General features: G+C 46.4%; 1 protein-coding gene across 1 annotated transcript in view; it reads left to right on the top strand.

The window, feature by feature from the left end:
• Positions 1 to 18,384, top strand: part of MSH6 (mutS homolog 6) — a 614,863-nt gene that overhangs the window by 139,602 nt on the left and 456,877 nt on the right. Inside the window, exon 3 of the mRNA XM_044075079.1 lies at positions 795 to 967. Coding sequence (XP_043931014.1) covers positions 795 to 967 — 173 coding nt within the window. The remainder of the gene's footprint in view (positions 1 to 794; positions 968 to 18,384) is intronic.

Raw genomic sequence — 18,384 nt, 5'->3', positions numbered from 1 at the left:
ATATTAATGTTTTCTTAATATAACCACCTTCTTACATTACTGTGTCCATTTTTCCATCCGGTTGTAAACCCCAGGCTGAGCCTGAAAATGGTTCATTTGGATCAGTGCTGTACCCCAGTCAACAAATAAGCGTTAAAGTTGAAATTTTATTTGCATGATTATTTGAACTATGCAACATTTTCAGAGGACAGGTGTTAAAATGCAACCATTTTTATCCACAGTAGATTTATTTTTCAGTGGTGGACCCTGGTGAGTGCTAGTGATATGCAAAAGCATAAGTCACTTAAAATGATTTTATTTGATTTGGAATTTAAGGGATTGAGCTGTGAGAACTTTTAAGAGGGTTTGATGGCATGAAAACTAAAAATTGCCAAAACCTAAATTTAAGCATGTTTGGCCTGTTAATGTTTTATAATTCCTTCCAGTTGGCCGTCTGCAACATGTCCCTTCCATTTAAGTGGCTTTCTTCCCACAAATGATTAAAACACTACATGGGTACATTGAAGGACAGCAATCTTGGTTAGCAAGCCCATTACTTTCTTTTGAAAAAGCATTTCAGCAGTTTTCTAAAGTGTCTGTTTCTGACTTCACTTTTAAGCCATTGGTGATTTAAAAGTGATAGCAGTTCTGGGTAGGCTGCATTTTTTTCTCTTGCCGAGTATAGATACGGTCATTTTTTTTTAAACGTTTCTTATGTTTTGAGGTTAGGTAAAGCTATCTGAATGTACTTTGAAAGTTAGAAGTAATTACAGCATTTGGTTTTATCTTTTTTCATTCTGGCTTTTACATTTTAGGTTCAAATTCCAAGGATGCACAGAGAGGTGGTATGTTTTTCAGTGGCAAATCTGAGATACGCCGGGCTATGGAACAGGCAGATAATGCCATAAGTCTGGATAAAGAAAAACGCCTAGAGTTAGCTGTATGTACAGAACCTTCAGAGAATGAAGAGGAGGAGGAAGACATGGAGGTAGTCATTAGCTTCTGTTTTCTTTATCTAAAGCTGTTTGCTTTGCCTTAACCTGACAAGATATTGTTAATTTTTAATTCTGGTATCTTGGAAAAATACATATCTAGGAACTCATAAACAGTGTTTATAAGAAGAAAAATTTAGGTAAGCCCCCTCCAGTCCTTTCTGATGTAAAGGGGGGGGGCCCTGAACGGGTAATCTGGTCGTAGAAGTTGCCTATATTGTTATAAAATTGCATTCGATTTCTCTGGCTAAGGATGGTGCATTTCCCCTTCTTGGTAAACCTGGTTGTGTTCTAGCCTCTTTTTTTCTTCATGGATTTGAACTGTGTGTCTGCTCCCAATCTGTGCCTGCCTGTGGTCTAAGGGCTGCATATCTGTCAGCACTTTTGACATTTGTCTTATTTGAAATGCTGACCACCATTCAAACAATGCTGGATCTGTTTTATTTCGGAATATCCGTCGACAAAAAGTCCTGCCTGATCCACTCAAGGAAACATTCGTCCCTAGGAGTCATACTGGCTTCCATGACTCCAAAATTTTGATTTGGTTAACAGAGAGGGCAGGGTCTAGAGAGTACTTTTGGGAGTGGGGAGTATCTGTAACGTTGTGTAGACTTGTTCCATGATGCCTTCAGGCATCAGAATTCAGGAATTTTGTCATTCCCTTCATTCCATTACCACACTGCGCATGACCAACTGACTACTGCCTAAAACATCTTTGGACCCAGGAGAGGAATCCTTTGCAAAGACAAATGAATGCGATTCCTTCCGCCAGGAGTGAATAGATGTGATGTGTCCTATTGCAGCTCAACCCATTGAGGTCATTTTCCTTTCCAGTTCTTGATGATGGATGCGTCCTGCAGCAGAGTGATGGATATTGTGAATGAAGTCCGGAAAACTAGTACCAGAAGTTCATGGCATATACCTCTATGTGGAAGTGGTATGCTGCATCCAACAATATTGTCCGCATTTTCTTTCCCACTGCTTTCCAGACCCCTTCCCTGCTGTCCCAAGAAGCTCAGTCTACCTCCATTTGAGCCACCTGCAACTGCAGAGTTGAAATCCCTTTCTTGGAAAACAGCCTTTTTTCTAGCCATCACTTCAGCAAGAAGGCCTTCATGGCAGTGGAGCCTTTCATCATCTTTCATGCGGACAGGGTGCCTCCCAGGACCAATCCTTCCTTTATGCCCAAGGTGGTATCCAGTGTGGCCCTTAATCAGTCCATTAATTTGCCAACCTTCTTTTCTAATCCACAAAACAAAGGGTAACGAATACTGCACTCCTTGGACGTGCACAGGCAACTTAAATTTTACTTGGACAGGACTAAGCCTCTCAGGAAATCTGAACAGCTGCTGGTTGCATTTGCTGCAGGGGCAGAGGGGAAGGCCATTTCATAGCAAACCATTTCCAAGTGGATAGGCCATTGCATTCATTTCTGCTATAAGTACCATGGAAAACCTACCCCACAGGGGATAAGACCCCATTCCACCAGGGCTGCATCTAGTTCTACAGCCTTTCTCAGAGGTGTTCCTACCAGGGACATCCTAGAGGCTGCTACCTGGAGTTCTGTACATACCTTCACCAAGCATTACCACTTGCCAATTTTTTCTAAATCCACAGCTGCTTTTGCCACTGCAGTCTTGCAGGGCCTAATAGCTGGTCCTAATGCTCTCTATTTGCCTCCTCCCTTCCTTAGCTTTGGGAATCTACCCAAATGTAATGACTGCAACAGTGAAACACCAAGAACATAGTACAGTTGTGTACACTTACCATAAATGTAGATGTTGGTGTATTCACATTTGCAGTCCTGGTTACCCTCCCTCCAGCCCCCTGACTTCTATTGACTATATCTCTTCTTGTTTACTATACTTAAAGCTTTCTGGTGTATTTACTTTTTGTTGGAGGTGTAACCTTGTATATAACTGCTTCCCATTATGGGGGCACCTGACATCTAGGGCAAGAAAAACTGATGTAATGGCGTCGGCTGCATGCTTTATACCCCTGACTACCTGACGTCATGGAAGATGAGAAAGCAACCGACGCTGGACCCAAGACTTTGATAATCAGCCCTACTGAGGGCCACCTGGAAGCAGATAACTCAAATGTAATAACTGCAACAGTGAATACACTTGAACATCTACATTTATGGCAAGTGTACACAACTGTACTTTTTGTCTACCGAAATGAAGTCTTCTAAAGCCAAGTACCTCGTTGGGGATCCTTATTTTCTTGCACTAACCGATGTCAGGAAAAAGTTAGTAATTGTCTTGCCTGTGGAAAGCAAATACCACACTGAGACTTCCATTCTTACTGCGTCACTTGTTTAGGCCCAGACCACGATGTCCCCCGTTGTCGCTTCTGTGCTTTGATCTGAAGTAGTTAATCTTCCAATTCATCACTGATGGGTTCAGTTCGAGTCTGCCTTATACCAAGCTTGCATGCACCAAAAACTCTCGAGGTAAGCTGCTACCCACAATGTCTTTTGCTCCATTACCTCAGATCTCGTTTGCCACGCAGCCATATAGCAGCATTTTACCGAGCTCTCCAGCTAAGTGTTTTTTTTTTTTCAGATATAATTACTAGTTTTGAAAAAGTTTTTCTCCTTTTATAATCTGTTCTTGTTTTTCTGTGTTGCTTCAACTCTACCCACAGGTATTTCTCTTGCCATTGTTGGTAATTTCTTGGTATTTCTAACTTTCTACCTTTGTGGTATCTTCTTACCATTGTTGGTAATTTCTTGGTATTTCTAACTTTCTACCTTTGTGGTATCTTCTTACCATTGTTGGTATTTCCTTTCTCTCTCCTTCATTTCCTCTCTTTCCTCACTCTTTCCCTTCTGTGCGAGTGTGTGTTCTGGGATGTCTGAAAAGAAGGGAACTACGGGGTCTAAACACTGCTCTTCTTGCAGTGGTAAACTACAGAATAGTGACCTTTCGTGTGCATACTGTTTGGGGGGTTCCGCATTTGTCGGCGAAACCCCTGTGTGATATTTGTGCTAGTTTGTCAGCGGACACTGAACATTGTAACAAACTTATTTTAAAGGGCCTGTTTGCTTTGCCTTTTTCAGAGGCTATTTCTGCGACGGAGGTCTCATCCCTTCCTTCGGACAAGAAACGTCCTCGATCGGACCCCTCTTCACCGGCCGGAGACAGAGGTAAAGGTCACAAGCACAAGGCCCATAAGTACTCATCTGAACACCGTTCTGCCTCCTCGGTGCCGACTACATCAGCTCCGAGCTCTGCTCCAGCGAAGTTTACCGAGGTCGCCTCGTTGGCGCCTACCCTGGCACAGAAAATTACGGCATATTCTGCAGCCTCTGTACCGACCAGCGTATCGATTTCTCTCTGCACCGATTTCGCCCGTTTCGGTTTAATATCGTTTCCGACAACTACCTCAGGAACCGTTCCTGTCATCCACCCTTATAGTGACTTCGTCTCCGAGCCCGTTTATGGCTCTGACCATACTGCTATTACCTGTTGCAAAATTGGAATAGTCGGTGCCATTCTGCAACACACCACGGACCCAATACTCATCCAATGTGGACCAGTTTGCCGGACAAGTCTGCAGACCCTTTTTGGACTGGCCATTGTTCCCACTCAAGGGCATCGGTGAGATCCACCAGGAGCCTTTCCAAATTGGATGTGGTGCATCTTTTTGGTTAGCTGCTGACTGCCAGGGGAATTTCAAATCCGTGTAGACCCTATCCCACTCCTGGTTTTGGGTCTATTTCTCCAGCAACCCCTACTTACTCTTCTCCCTTGCATCCCTCGGTTCCAAGGCTCATCTATCCAACATTTACTCGAGGAATTCCTTCCTTGGTGCAAACAACTCTGTCTGTGGCTCCGAGATCCCTTTTGGTGGCGGTTCCGTCGGAACCCACCCTTCCTCAATCTCTTGCTTGGGGGGTGGAGCCCCCAGTTCCGGTGTCAGTTCCGATGGTTGTGTCGCCCCCGACTTCGGATCAGAGGGTGATACCGCTCTGAGTTTGCTTGAGGCTCTGTCCCCGGGGACAGACAGTCTGGAGCGGGGTGTGACCCCGGTTCCCATTTTTGTCTTCTGTTCCGGGCTCCCATTCCTCTTCGGGCGGGCCCGCTTTCCGGGTGATGGAGAGGGCATTTGCTGCTAGCAATCCTCCACAGTTGGTTATTCCCCCAGTTCCCTCTGAGCCTCAGTTGTTAAAGACCACCCCCCCCAGGACTCTGAGAGCGCAAGGCCCAGGAGACCCCTTTTCAGGGCATTTCCCTTTCTGAGTCTTCGGATGTTCCCATAGAAGAACCCCCTCTGAAATGGGTGTGTAAGAGGAAACACACGGACTCCTCAGAGGATATGGACTAAGATTATGGGGGAGGGTTCCCACGGTCACCCCCTGACTGTCTCCTTCGGGGACATCATGGGAATCTTGAAACAGAGGGGTGACATGGAAGTCCTTGAACCCTTCCTCAGAGGAATCCTATTCCTGTAGGCCTTTTGCTCTCGGCCCTCTACTTCTTGGGTAAGCCCCCCCCCTATCGATGAGTGGTTAAACTCATCATGCAATGGGCTTGGAAGAACCCCGACTCTGTTGAGGCCATCCCCAGGAGATCAAAGTACTCACCCCTCCAGGGGATCAACCCCATTGGTCCAGAGGTTTGCCAATGGACGCTATGGTGGTGGCGGCTGCCACAAAAAAGTACCTTGCAGAAGAGAGTCCTACTGTTCACCTGCCAAACGGAGAGTCGTGGACAGGTTAGTGAAGCGAGTCTTTGCGTCAGCAACCTTCACTGTTAGGTCTCTGTACTTTCTGGCACATTTTACGAGGCTCCAGAGAGATCTTATCTCCGAACTCTCCGGAACCCTCGCAGGTCAAATATCTGATGGAGCACAAGATAAAGTTGCTTCCCAACTTGCCACCCTAGAATCTGTATCTAATTCATCCATGAGTTTGCTGTCACACGCAACCGAAGGAGCAGGTAAAGCTGCGGTTGCAGGCATAGTCATGAGATTTCACTCCTGGATGTGCATCTGTGACCTCGCGGACTCCCAAGTTTTCCTTTCTGAATGCCCCTATCGAGCCTTTGGTTCTGTTTGGTGCTAAGGTCAAGGATACATTAGCCAGGTGCGAGCAAGATGGGAAGACCTTGTCTGCCGTTGGCCTATGCTTTTCCAAACTTCAGTATTCCTTCTCCAGGAATCAGAGGAGCGGAAAGATGTGGCACAAGAAGTCTCAAATTCCTTTCTGAGACGCACGTGGTGAGGACTCCTCTAGAGGCAGAGGGAGTTCCAATAATGGAAGATGCCTCTTTCGGGGCAGAGGGGGTTTCCGGAACTAGGGCTCCAGAAATTCCTTCTCAGGTAGACCATATCAGCGCTCCTGAGGCGATGCCCAATTGCTTTCCTCTGGAAGCAGTCAGGGCACGTTTCTCTTCACCAAGCTGCCTGGCTCTCCATTGCGAGCGATCAGTGGGTGCAGGGAATCATTGCCCAGAGGCTACCATAGTCCTGTAATATCCTATCTCAGACCTCCGAAATCCCTTCCCGATGTTCCACCCAGTCAAAGGGAGGAGGCAGCTTCCGAAATACGAAAGCTATTTCAAAAACGTGCCATCCAACCGGTCCCCTCAGATCAGTGAAGATCAGGGTTCTACTCTAGATTCTTTTTGATGCCAAAGAAAACAGGGGACTGGAGGCCCATTCTGGATCTCGGCCAACTAAACAAATAGGTAGTTCAGTCCAAGTTCCACATGGTCATGATTCAATCCATCCTCCCCTTTCTGGGGAAGGGTGTGTGGATGTGCTCATTAGATCTCCGGGATGCATATTACCATATCAAGATGGACAAGCGTTCCAGGATCCTCCTTCGCTTCCAGTTGGGAGCCAGTCACTACCAATTCAGAGCCCTGCCTTTCGGTCTCTCGACGGGAGTGTTCACGAAATGTCTTGCAGTGGTAACAGCTCATCTGAGACTTCAGGGATTCCAAGTGTTTCCATACCTAGACTATTGGCTCCTCTCTGCCCCCACCAAGCGTCTTCTGGTCAGGGCCCTCGGCTACATACGGTTTCTAGCGGAGTCATTAGGCATCACCATACATTGGGAGAAATCAAACCTTCAACCATCACAACTGGAATTCATAGGGACAATATTCAACACCCAGTCAAGCCTAATCTCACTTCCTCTCCACAGGCTTCAGAGACTCAGGGCACAAGTTAAGGTGATACTCTGTCAAAGCAAGGTGTCTGCAAGGGAAATTCTTCAAGCCTTGGGATCTATGGCTGCAGCCATCCCCATAGTTCCCTTAGCCAGACTACACATGAGATTACTACAATGGTTCCTTCAGGCCCAATGGATTGGATACCCAGCCTTCATCCCCTGAGTTCAAAGATTCTCATCACCAACATTTGCAAACAAGATGATCTCTGGTGGATGAGTACAGACTAAAATCTTTGGTGTCGTCCCTTCCAGGTCCCACAGCCCAGCGCCACGGTAACCACGGATGCTTCCCTGATAGGGGGGGGGGGTCACTTCCAGGGAAAGTCAGTCCAAGGCACATGCTCTGATGTAGAGGTCAGTTTGCATATCAATGTCCTGTAGTTAAGAGTGGTGCTGTTGGCGTTGTAAGCTTTTCATCCGCTCCTTCCATCCGGAACGATTGCTGTCCAGTCGGACAGAATGTTCGTGGTCTGGTATATAAACAGACAAGGTGGGACTAAATCTTACCCCCTTTGTCGCGAAGCCATGAGAATCTGGCAGTGGGCGATAGCTTCCAACCGCTTCCTGATCGCAATGCATATCCTGGGGAGCTCCAGCGTGATTGTGGACGGACTGAGCAGATGCATTCTTCATCCTCATGAGTGGTCTCTCAACCAAAATGTGGCGACAAATTTTCAGCCACTGGGGCCAGCCATGCTGCAACCTTTTCGCCTCCCCTTCAAATACAAAATGCAGCAGCTACTTTGCCCTCTTCCCCCTCTCGGGGAGTCACCAAGAGACGCTCTAGTCCACGATTGGCCCACGGGTCTCCTTTATGCTTACTCTCCGATTCCCCTTGTTCTACAGAAAGCTATTCGGTTGAGAAGCAAAGTGAGCCTCATCGCTCTGTTCTGTCCTCGTCAAAGTGTGATTTCCCTTCCTTCGACCTCATCTGTTATAGTCTCCTTGGATCCTAGACACTCATCAGGTCCAAATTTCTCACCCACAAGGGCTGACTCCCCCGAATCTGTCCACCCTCAAGCGGACAGCTTGGTTTTTCCATTTCTGTTGGTTGCCAGGCAGGAAACCCTCTCTTCACCCGTCCGGGATATTATTTTGGCTTCTCATAAGCCATCCACCAGGAAACTTTACGGGGATAAATGGAAAAGATTCTGTATTTAGTCAAGTAATCAGAAGCTAGACTTGTTCTCAGCCCCCATAGCCACTATTCTTTATTTGGCTGAGCTGTTTGACAGAGTGGCCTCTGCTTCTACCATTTGAGTCAGTCTAGCAGCTGTTTCCAACTTCCATAATGGGTCTGAAGGAGTACCACTTATCTCCTCGCGTCTTTGCAAGACCTTCCTCAAGGCTGTTTTTCACAGCAGGCCTCCCATCAGACAGCCGGTGGAGGCATGGAATTTGTATTGGGTTCTGCAGGCTCTCTTCCCCTGTTTGAGCCAGCTGCCACATGCGATCTAAAATTCCTGTTGTGGAAATCCTTATTCCTGGTGGCTATAACTTCAGGAAGACGAATTTCTGAATTATAAGCATTATGTATCAAGAGCCCTTATCTGATCTTTCATAAGGACAGAGTATCACTTTGAACTAACCCATCCTTTCTCCCCAAAGCGGTTTCTGATTTTTCGATTAGCCAGTCCATTGAGCTCCCTGTGTTTTTCCCAAATTACTCTAACAAGGGAGAATACTGCCTACATTCCCTGGATGTTCATAGACAATTGCGCTTCTATCTGGACAGAACTAAATCATTTTGCAAGTCAGACCAGCTTTTCGTTTCGTTTGCGAGCCCTAGAATGGGAGGTGCAGTATCAAAGGTTTCTTTGTCTAAATGGCTCGGGGATTGCATTGCCTTCACATATTCATTTACGGAGGGATCTAAGCCTGGCCAAATCAAAGCTCACTCAACTAGGGCTATTGCGGCATCTGTTGCCTTCCACTCGAGGGCCTCCATGGATTACATTTGTGCAGCTGCCATTTGGGCTAAGCCCCACACTTTTATCAAGCATTACAAATCGGACCTGATCTCCAGGGGAAGAGCGGTCTTTGGTTCATTGGTTCTCAGGAATATTCTTCCATAAGGGCCACCCAGGTTCTCCAAGTAGCTGGGGACTCTGTCCCATCAGTGATGAATAGGAAGAAGATTAACTTCAGATAAAGAAGTTATGTCTTACCATAACGTTCCATCTGAGTTATTGATCTTCCAGTCATAGCACCCTCCCACAGACCCCCTCCTAAGGTTCCTGGCGGATCTTCTGGGTCTTTGTGGTGTATTATGGGTTCTGTACAGAGATGGCCTCTGAATTATTCTTTCTCTGTATGTTGTATGCAAACTCTATCTGAGGTAACTGAGCAAAGGGCATTGTGGGTAGCAGCTTAGCTCGAGAGTTTTTGGTGCATACAAGCTTGATATAAGGCCAGCTCGGTTCTGAGGGCTCGGAACCGAACCCATCACTGATGACTGGAAGATGATCAACAACTCAGATGGAACATTATGGTAAGACATAACTTCTTTTTCGATGCCAGAACTGTCCGTCGTCTGGCCCTTATTGTAGCCAGATATTTTCACTTACAGTCCTCGAATTCTGCTATGGCTTTGGTAAGCCATCTGACAGCAGATATTCCAAAAATAAGTAACGATAAAGACAGACCACACAGGTCCAAACCTATCGACGACGCTTCCATTAAGCTAGTTGTCAGTTCTCTGGTCCTCAGTGAGGTGCTTTTGCAGCCCCTGATGCCCGCTTCTGTGGATTCACTGGCCGCTACAAAGACCCTTTCGGAGTCAGTTATGTCGCAATCCTTTTCTTCGACTAAGGATCCTGTGGTCGTCTCTACCTTGGATGGATCCAGAGCCACTGAGCAGGCACGGCTTCCAAGGAAGTCCTTCGCACTACTGATTCTCGACACAAACAGACGTAGTCTTTTGCGACTACCATTCTGTTGAAAGCAACAGTTTCTTAGGCCCAGGGTACGAACCACACCCAAGAAACCGATGACCCAATCTCGGGCACCTGCTTCCTTGCCTCAGTCTCAAATGCTTAAAGTGGCAGAAGACCTTATCAAGCTGATCAGGGGAAGCCAAGCTACCCCCTCCAAAAGGAAAAGAGATCTGTCCTTTGTAGTTTTGTCTGAACAAGAGTCAGATGACTGCTGCATCTGAATATGAAGACATGCAGCCCCTCTCTACTTATGAGGATTCTGATGCAGAGGATTCCATCCCTTCAGCCTCTCCCCCAGAGGTTTTTTCCTTTGGGGAAACCCTTGCATACCTTAAGGGAGCATTTCCAACGGGAGAGTCAAGTGTACCCCAAAAAGAGACTCTGGGAATTCCTAGATCTTCCACAGCACAGACCCTTGGTCACCCCCCCCCCACCCCAAATCCTGAATGTTTTGGAAGATGTTTTCATAGAATCCAGCTTGACTCTTCTTTCTCCTGCACCCAGGAAAACCAGACCAGTACTATACAGTCCCCGGGGGACTCGCACATTTCTTTTTAAAAATCCTACTGCTGACCCTGAGGTAATTTCTCAAGGGCCTAAAGAGATTAAAACAACCTCTGCTAAGAATCCCAGCCCCTCAGATAGGGATTCCCAAGCACTAGAGAGATCAAGTAAAGTATACACCTCTGCTATTCTTGCTATCAGAGCACTGAAGTGTCAGTTCTATATGCTAAAATTTCAGCAACATACCCTGGAACTCCTCAAACAAAAAAATGTCTTTTCCTGCTTGGGCAGAATCTAAAGAATTATAAGAGTTAATGCATTCTGCACGTCAAGTAACTAAACACACCTTGCACTGTGGTTTTGATGCCTTGGAAGCTTCTTGCAGGACAGCAGTCACTGGATCGGTCATTAGAAGGCATGCATGGCTTAAGGAACAGCCCCTTCCAAACCATGTCAGATCTAAAGTGTTGGATGCCCCCTTGCACAAAGACAACTCATTTGGCACTAAGGCAGAAGAGGTCTTAAAGCTGGAAGAAAAAGCAAAATCTATGCAAACTGTTAAGGATTTCTTACAGGTCCAGCCACCCAGGTTTCAGGAGGCATTGTTCCACCAAACACGGGTCCTTTCCTGCTCCCACTAAGCCAGTCCAGCCTAGGCCCTGGGGAACCAGACCCCCCAGACAGCAGTCACAGGGAATGCAGAGATCTAAGCAGTGAACTACCTCCACATCAAAACCAGGAAGTTCTAAACCACCCTCTTATGGTGAGAACTCAGTGACTCGCCTCCCCCACCACCTTCCTCTGCCCACCTTCACTTACCCCTAGGAGGAAAACTCTCCTTTCATGCAAGCACCTGGGCCACTATTACCAACAACCACTGAGTTCTGAACAGTGTCTCAGGGATACAAATTTTCCTTCCACACCCTTCCAACCCCAAAAGGGTTCCCAGATCTACCTACAAACCAGTGTGCAGAGGCTCAAAAGCAAATTTTTCCTCTGCTTTCTATGAGGGCAGTAGAGCACGTTCCTGCAGAACAGATAGGTCAAGGTTTCTACTCCAGACTTTTTCTGGTGCCCAGAAAAGAGGGCACCTGGCGCCCGATCCTCGATCTATCCATTCTAAACACCTTCTTAGTGATCCCAAAATTCAAAATGCTCACCCTCCAGCAGCTGCTTACCCTTTCTCTCCAAGGATGCTTGGTTAGCACCCCTAGATCTAAGAGGCCTACCTCCACATTCCTGTCAGGTAATCATGCAGGAAATATCTCCTGTTTCAGGGCAGGGATCTCAACACTTTCAGTTCTCTGCGCTTCCCTTTGGCTACTGCTCCCAGAGTTTTCCCATAATGTCTGTCTCCATCCATTACCTTTTGCAGACAAAGGAATATCCAGATTTACCCATACTTAGATGCCTGCCTTATTCAGGCAGATAGCCAAGAAAAGCTGCTCAAGCACCTGGCCTTTGTAAAGACCCTATTAACCTCCCTAGGGTACAGAATCAATGAAAAGAAATCCAAACAGGTGCCCACCCAAAGGATTATCTTCCTGGGACCAAGCCTTGACACAACAGCCCCCAGATGGCATTCTTTACACCCGAAAAACAAATTTTCCTGGCAGCCTACTTCTCTCAACTAGCCACCAGGCCCCAGTTATCTGCAAGGAAGATCCTGTAAGCTCTGCGGTTCATGGCATCTTGCATACTACTCATTCCATATGCCAGACTGCATATGAGGAAATGTCAGTGGTACCTAAAAAGCCTTTGGTGTCAACACTCTCAAGACCTGGAAACTCTTATACCTATAATTCCTTGCCTCAGAAAAGATTTTCTGTGGTGCGCAACAGCATGCTCCCACAACAAGGGGCTGCCTTTCTCCCCACTTCACCCCTGCCCAGACCCTCACCACAGACTCCACAGACTATGCTTGGGGTGCACACCTGGACGGCAGGTGCATACAGGACCAATGGAGCCTGCAGCAAATCCGCCTGCACATCAACCAAAAAGAGATGATGGCTGTCCAGCACGCCTTGATAGCTTTCAAACCCCTTCTCTGCCCAGGTGGCTCTCCTGATCAGAACAGACAGCACCACTGTGATGTGGTACATCAGTAAGCAGGGAGGGACTCACTCCTATCCTCTATGCAGGCTGAACATGACCCTTTGGCACACAGCATCTGCCATGCAACTGCACCTGTTGGCACAATTCCTTTCAGGTGCTCACCTCTCTGGCAGACCAATTGAGCAGAAGTCGTCTGGACCCACACAAGTGGCACCTCAACAGAAGAACCTTCACCCTAATAACTCAGAAATGGGGCACCCCGAAGGTCTACCTCTTTGCCTCCCACACCAACCATCAGCTCAGCAAATTCTGCACCAGGGAGCATCACTAAATGGCATGGAAAGTGGATGCCCTGTCCTTCCCCTGAGAGTCAGTCTATCCCTTTCCTCCACTAACTGTCATCCCCAGGGTACTGCTCAAAATAAAGGACCAAAAACCAAGGACAAGCTCCAGACTGACCTCGCCAGCACTGGTACCCCTTGCTGCGCAGCCTGTACCCACTGCCACCTTGGCATCTTCCTCAGATTCCAAACCTCCTGACCCAGAGGGAAGGAGAATTCACGCATCCCCAATTGCAGACGCACACTATTTGGCAGCTTGGCTTATTCCCTAACTCCGGATTCATCTGCCAACCTCAGTAAACCGATTCTAGATATTATCCGTGAGGCCAGTCACCTTAGCACTAGAAAGTCTTATGCTGACAAATGGAAAAGGTTCTGCACCTGGATCCAGGCTAAGGGAGCTAATACAGCATATCCCTCCCTCCCTCTCATCCTGGATTACTTAGCTGATGCACAGTGGCCTTTCTTTCTCCTTTCTTTTCTCACACCCTGTGATCAAACAGTTCCTAAGAGGGGCTAGCAACTTGAGGCCGCCCAGAAGGGCACCAACCCCAGCTTGGGACCTTATTGGTAAAGCTCACCCTGCCCCCTTTCGAACCAGCTTCTAATGCAGAGCTAAAATTACTCTCCCGGAAGACAGCATTCCTTCTGGCCATCACTTCATCGAAAGAGTCTCCGAGCTGCAAGCGCTCATGGCTGTGGAATCCATCATCTTCCATGCTGACAGGGTATCCCTCAGAACTAACCCATCCTTCATGCCCAAGGTGGTGTCCAGTGTGGCTGTCAACCAATCCATTCATTTGCCCACCTTTTTTCCTAACCCCGAGAACAAGGGGGAAAGGATTTTGCGCTCTCTAGATGTGCACAGACAGCTCAGATTCTATCTAGACATTGCTGATTAGCTTTGCTACAGGGGCAGAAGGCAAAGCCATCTCCAAATGGATAGCACACAGCATCCATTTCTGCTACAAACAACATGTAAAGCCTCCCCCAAAGGTGGTCAGGACTCACTCCACCAGAGCAGCCTCCACCTCTGCAGCTTTCCTCAGAGGAGTCCCCACCGGGTACATCCTGAAGGCTGCCACCTGGACATCTGTTCACACTTACCAAACATTATCACCTGCGCCTCTCCTCCAAATACAGGGCAGAGTTTGCCTCTGCAGTCTTGCAGGGCATCCTAGCCAGTCCCTAGTTTCTTTGACTGCCTCCACCCATTTCCTCAGCTTTGGGAATCGACCCAAATGTGATTACTGCAACAGTGAAACACGAACAACATACTACAGTTGTGTACATTTACTATAAATGTAGATGTTCGAGTGTATTCCTTGTTGCAGTCGTTTCCCTCCCTCCATCCGCCTTTCTTCTCTTCCCTTGCAAGGGGCATGTTGATGTTTACTTTCTACTGATGGGGTTCTTCCACCAGAAACTGGCTTCTACTTGGGGGCTCCTGACAGGTTAGGGCAAGAAAAACTGATTATGTGGCATTGGCTGCCTTACTTTATACTACTGACGACCTGACGTCAGTCCTGAAGCGACAGCAACTGATGCAGAAATACTAAGCCTCTGGTATTTGGGCCAGCCGAGGGCTACCCTGGAAAGGGATAACCCAAATGTGCGATGACTGCAACAGTGAATACACTTGAACATCTACATTTATGGTAAGTGTACACAACTGTACTTTACTGTGTTTATTGTGGCACACAAAATTAGGTTTAAGACCTAGAACCTAAAGAGTACTACAACTATAGAAATAGTTTGTGCTTAAGTTTGCCATTTATACTTTTTTTATAAACCCCTGTGGTTCCCGAGAAATGAACACTTGTTTGAAATGTGAGGACATAATTTGATTCTGTCAAAAGACTTGGGCTATGTCCGTTGGAGTTTACAGTGCAAACTTCCTGAGCTCCATTGGAGTGAATGAGTTTAAAAAAATAGCCAGAAAAGCACATACTGATCCAGTTGCTGTCCAGCCTCCACCAGACATCTTTGGTTTGGATGAAGAACCCAAGGACAGTCCAGTGCTAATGTCAGTTCCCAGTGCTAAGACCCAGTTGGAGAGCAACACGTAGCCGTCTACCTGCATGTCCATCGAGGCTGTGCATACTTCTGCTGCAGGTGTAAAGGGGGAACCACAGCTGATCGTCGGAGGAACTTGGGAAGATTCTCCAAATATTAGTTTGAGAAGTTGTGCCTGGTACCCTCATTGAATCCATACAGGGATCTGAACCTCGTGGATTTGTTAAAGAAGAAATAATAATTAAAGAAAAAAAAAGTGGCTTCTCTGGCTAAGGATCCTCTTGGAGAGTGGCATTACTTTACTTAGGGTTTTTTCAATGCTCTTATGGCCGTGAATCCCCTTAACATTGCTCCCTAGTCTTCCACCCCTTTTAAAAGGCCTAGAGATTCTGATTCTTCTGATGAAGTGTTTGCTTCTGGTGAAATTTTTTGCTCATACTCCTCCCAAGTTCCACTCTCCTCTTCCCTTGGGGTTTGAAGAAGATTCATTGTCCCCCTGATTCTTTTTGAAGAGTTATCTTTTCGGAATACAGTGGTTCGTATGATGGGACACTTTCTGTTCCCAGGTTTCTGATGTTCAAAAGAGATAATACGAACTTTTGAAAGTGAACTTGTCTCAACCTTCTGCATTCCCTTCTGTTTTAACTGCCCTGTTAGATACATTTTCTGCAGCTTCTGAGTCTCCTGACTTTCCACCTCTGACTCCTCTAAGAAGCCAGACAGATTTTTACTCCTCTAAGAAGCCAGACAGATTTTTATAAAGTTCCAGAGTATCACTTTTTTTTTTTTTTTTAATAGAAGTCCTTTATCTGATCCTGTCATTTCCATGTCCACAGATAAGCCAACCAAACTGTTTATCTTGGCTTTTAATTTCTGATAATGACAACCATGCTGTGGAGAGATAAATGGGAAAAAGTGTATACTTTTGCTACATTGGCCTTCAAGGCCATTAATTATCTTACCTACATGATCTTCCAACTGGGGGGATGGATACTTTGACTGATATACCTAATTTGGACAGTGAGACCTCTGCCCTTTCTGTTTTGAGTTCTGTCAGGTGGCTCTGTATTCCATTAAATGCATTTATGATGCTGCTGGTGCCTTCTCTGGGATAGCTGCATCTGTATCTTTTAATGAGGAGGTCCTCTTGGTTGCATCTTCAGGCCTTGCCTGTAGACATTAAGACCAAACTATTAGATTCATCCTTAGACAGCAAGAATCTTATTGGAACTGCTGCTGCAGAATTAAGCTATTCAGGATAAGTTTAAGGGTATGCAGGACTTGGAAGTAAATCTCCCCTGTCCCTAAATTCCAGAAAAATTATCCATCTGAACCTTCTTTTTGGCCATAGACAGCCTGGTAGAAGCAAGAGGGTTCCTAAGCGAATTTTCTCTCTCAAGCTCCCTCTGAGTTCTACAGGCCAAAATCCATTTTTCCTGAGAAACCTGCCTCCATCTGACATCCAGCCACCCCTTCCCTGCTGCTAGATTCCTCTGGCCCTCAGGTTGACTCTCTTCCTTTTTGCCTAGTTGCCTCGTGGTTTTGTTATCTTTTCAGGCTTGTTGGCTGTTGGTGAAGCACCCACCAAGAGGAGAAAACGCTGAGAGAAGAAGGGAGCCACTTTTGAGATTTTAAGTATTTTTTTTCTCTGTTTATTTGCTAAGTTTTTCTGCATAGCTGCCTAGTTTGAGCATTTTCTGGCTTGTTAAACTCGATTTCTGCATTAGTAGCTGTATTTAGAGCACAACCAGAAGTGGTTTACTGAATTTCCTGTTTGCACTTAATTTTAAATAGTTTTTTTCTCAAAACTTGCATATTTTCTGTCCTTGACCTAGCACTCGTGTGGGGTCATTTACTGCACTGTTATAACTTGATATTACCTGTGAACCTCTGCTATCTCTGAAAAAACAAAAACAAAAAAATCTTGCTTATTTCCCACTTTTCTGAGATTTAAAAAAGTTCAGTTACAGGCTTGCTGTTTCCTGAACTGTTTGTAAGTTTCTGTGAGGCCATTTTTGCTTGGGCTAAAGGAAAGTCTCTCTGTTGATCAGTGGCAGTGAATAACATTGAGCAGCTTCCCTGCCCCCCGTAGGAGTGGTTACTGACTTGAAACTGTAGTTTTATTGTCCGTTTTGGGTCTATTCCTGCTTCTTTCCAGCCCCTGCTATCAAGCACGCCTTAACGTGCTTTAGCGCGGAGTTGCCACTATATAGCAGCATCGGGCAGCGCCGGTTTAACAAGGTTAAACTTTTTCTGGCTCCATAAAGTGTGTTCTTCAATTTTTCCCTTAGAACTGCTCTGTTAGGAACCTAAACAGTTTACACCTTCACTAAAAAGCGCAGCACTTGTTCCTAATTGCTTTTTCTTCTCAAAAAGCTCAGCACTTGTCTTAAAAGCATATCCCTTGTCTTATAAGCATTTTCTTTGCAGGTCAAGCACTCCTATATTATACAAATCCCTCACTTGCAAAACCCCCCAGGAGTGCCCACTTCCCTGCTAAGCCCTCTACTTTACTGTCTCATACCAACTCATAATTCTTTCTAGCATGTCGAAGGGTCAGATGCTGGCGTCCTCTCCTGCCCAGTTGGTGAATCAGGGAATTCTGAGGTTATGTTACAATTGCCTCATGTACACGGACAACCCTCTCCTCCTCCCACATAACACTAACACTTGCGAGAGATGCAGCTATTTAGCCAAACTGGAGGCTGAGCTCTCTCAACTCAGGACTGGCAAGACCAGGCAGGAGGAGAAGGCAACTACACACACCACAATACAAGTCTCACATAACTCAACCACACCACTGAATCAAACACATAAACACACCAAGACATACTCGGAGGCTCTGAGTAAAAATTTACCTAAACAGTAAAGGCCTCCAAAGCAGACACCCAAGCAACTGCAAACTCAAGACACCACACAAACAACACACAAAAAACAAAATCGGTGTGCAAAGCAGTCACTGCCCTTAAGGCCAAATACAACACCAAACATACTTGTCATAGGTGACTCCATAGTCAGACACACTGACGTCCCACTCACCAGGCTGAACAAGGAGAAGGTCACGGTAAGCTGCCTATCGAGCGCTAGAATCCGCCACATAACACAAGTACTCTGGTCACTCCACGGCAAGTACAAGTATGACACAGTCATTGTCCATGCTGGTGTGAACGACCTGAAACGTACCTCCCTGGACTACATGAAAAGAGACATAGAGGAGCTCTCTGATTATGTAGCCCAGGCAGGTATGACCCTGACCCTGAGCAGTATCCTTCCTTCACCACGAATGATGCCACAATATAGTGACAAGATGATCAGCTTTAACAATTGGCTTAATTTCTGGTGTCATTCAAAGGGGATCCAGTGTCTGTCTGCTTGGG

Source organism: Protopterus annectens, chromosome 6.part0, assembly GCF_019279795.1.
Source record: "Protopterus annectens isolate FY-2018-M chromosome 6.part0, PAN1.0, whole genome shotgun sequence".
NCBI classification, from domain to species: domain Eukaryota; kingdom Metazoa; phylum Chordata; order Ceratodontiformes; family Protopteridae; genus Protopterus; species Protopterus annectens.
The sequence above is the reverse complement of the archived record's forward strand: the minus strand, read 5'-3'. Positions and strand labels throughout refer to the sequence as shown.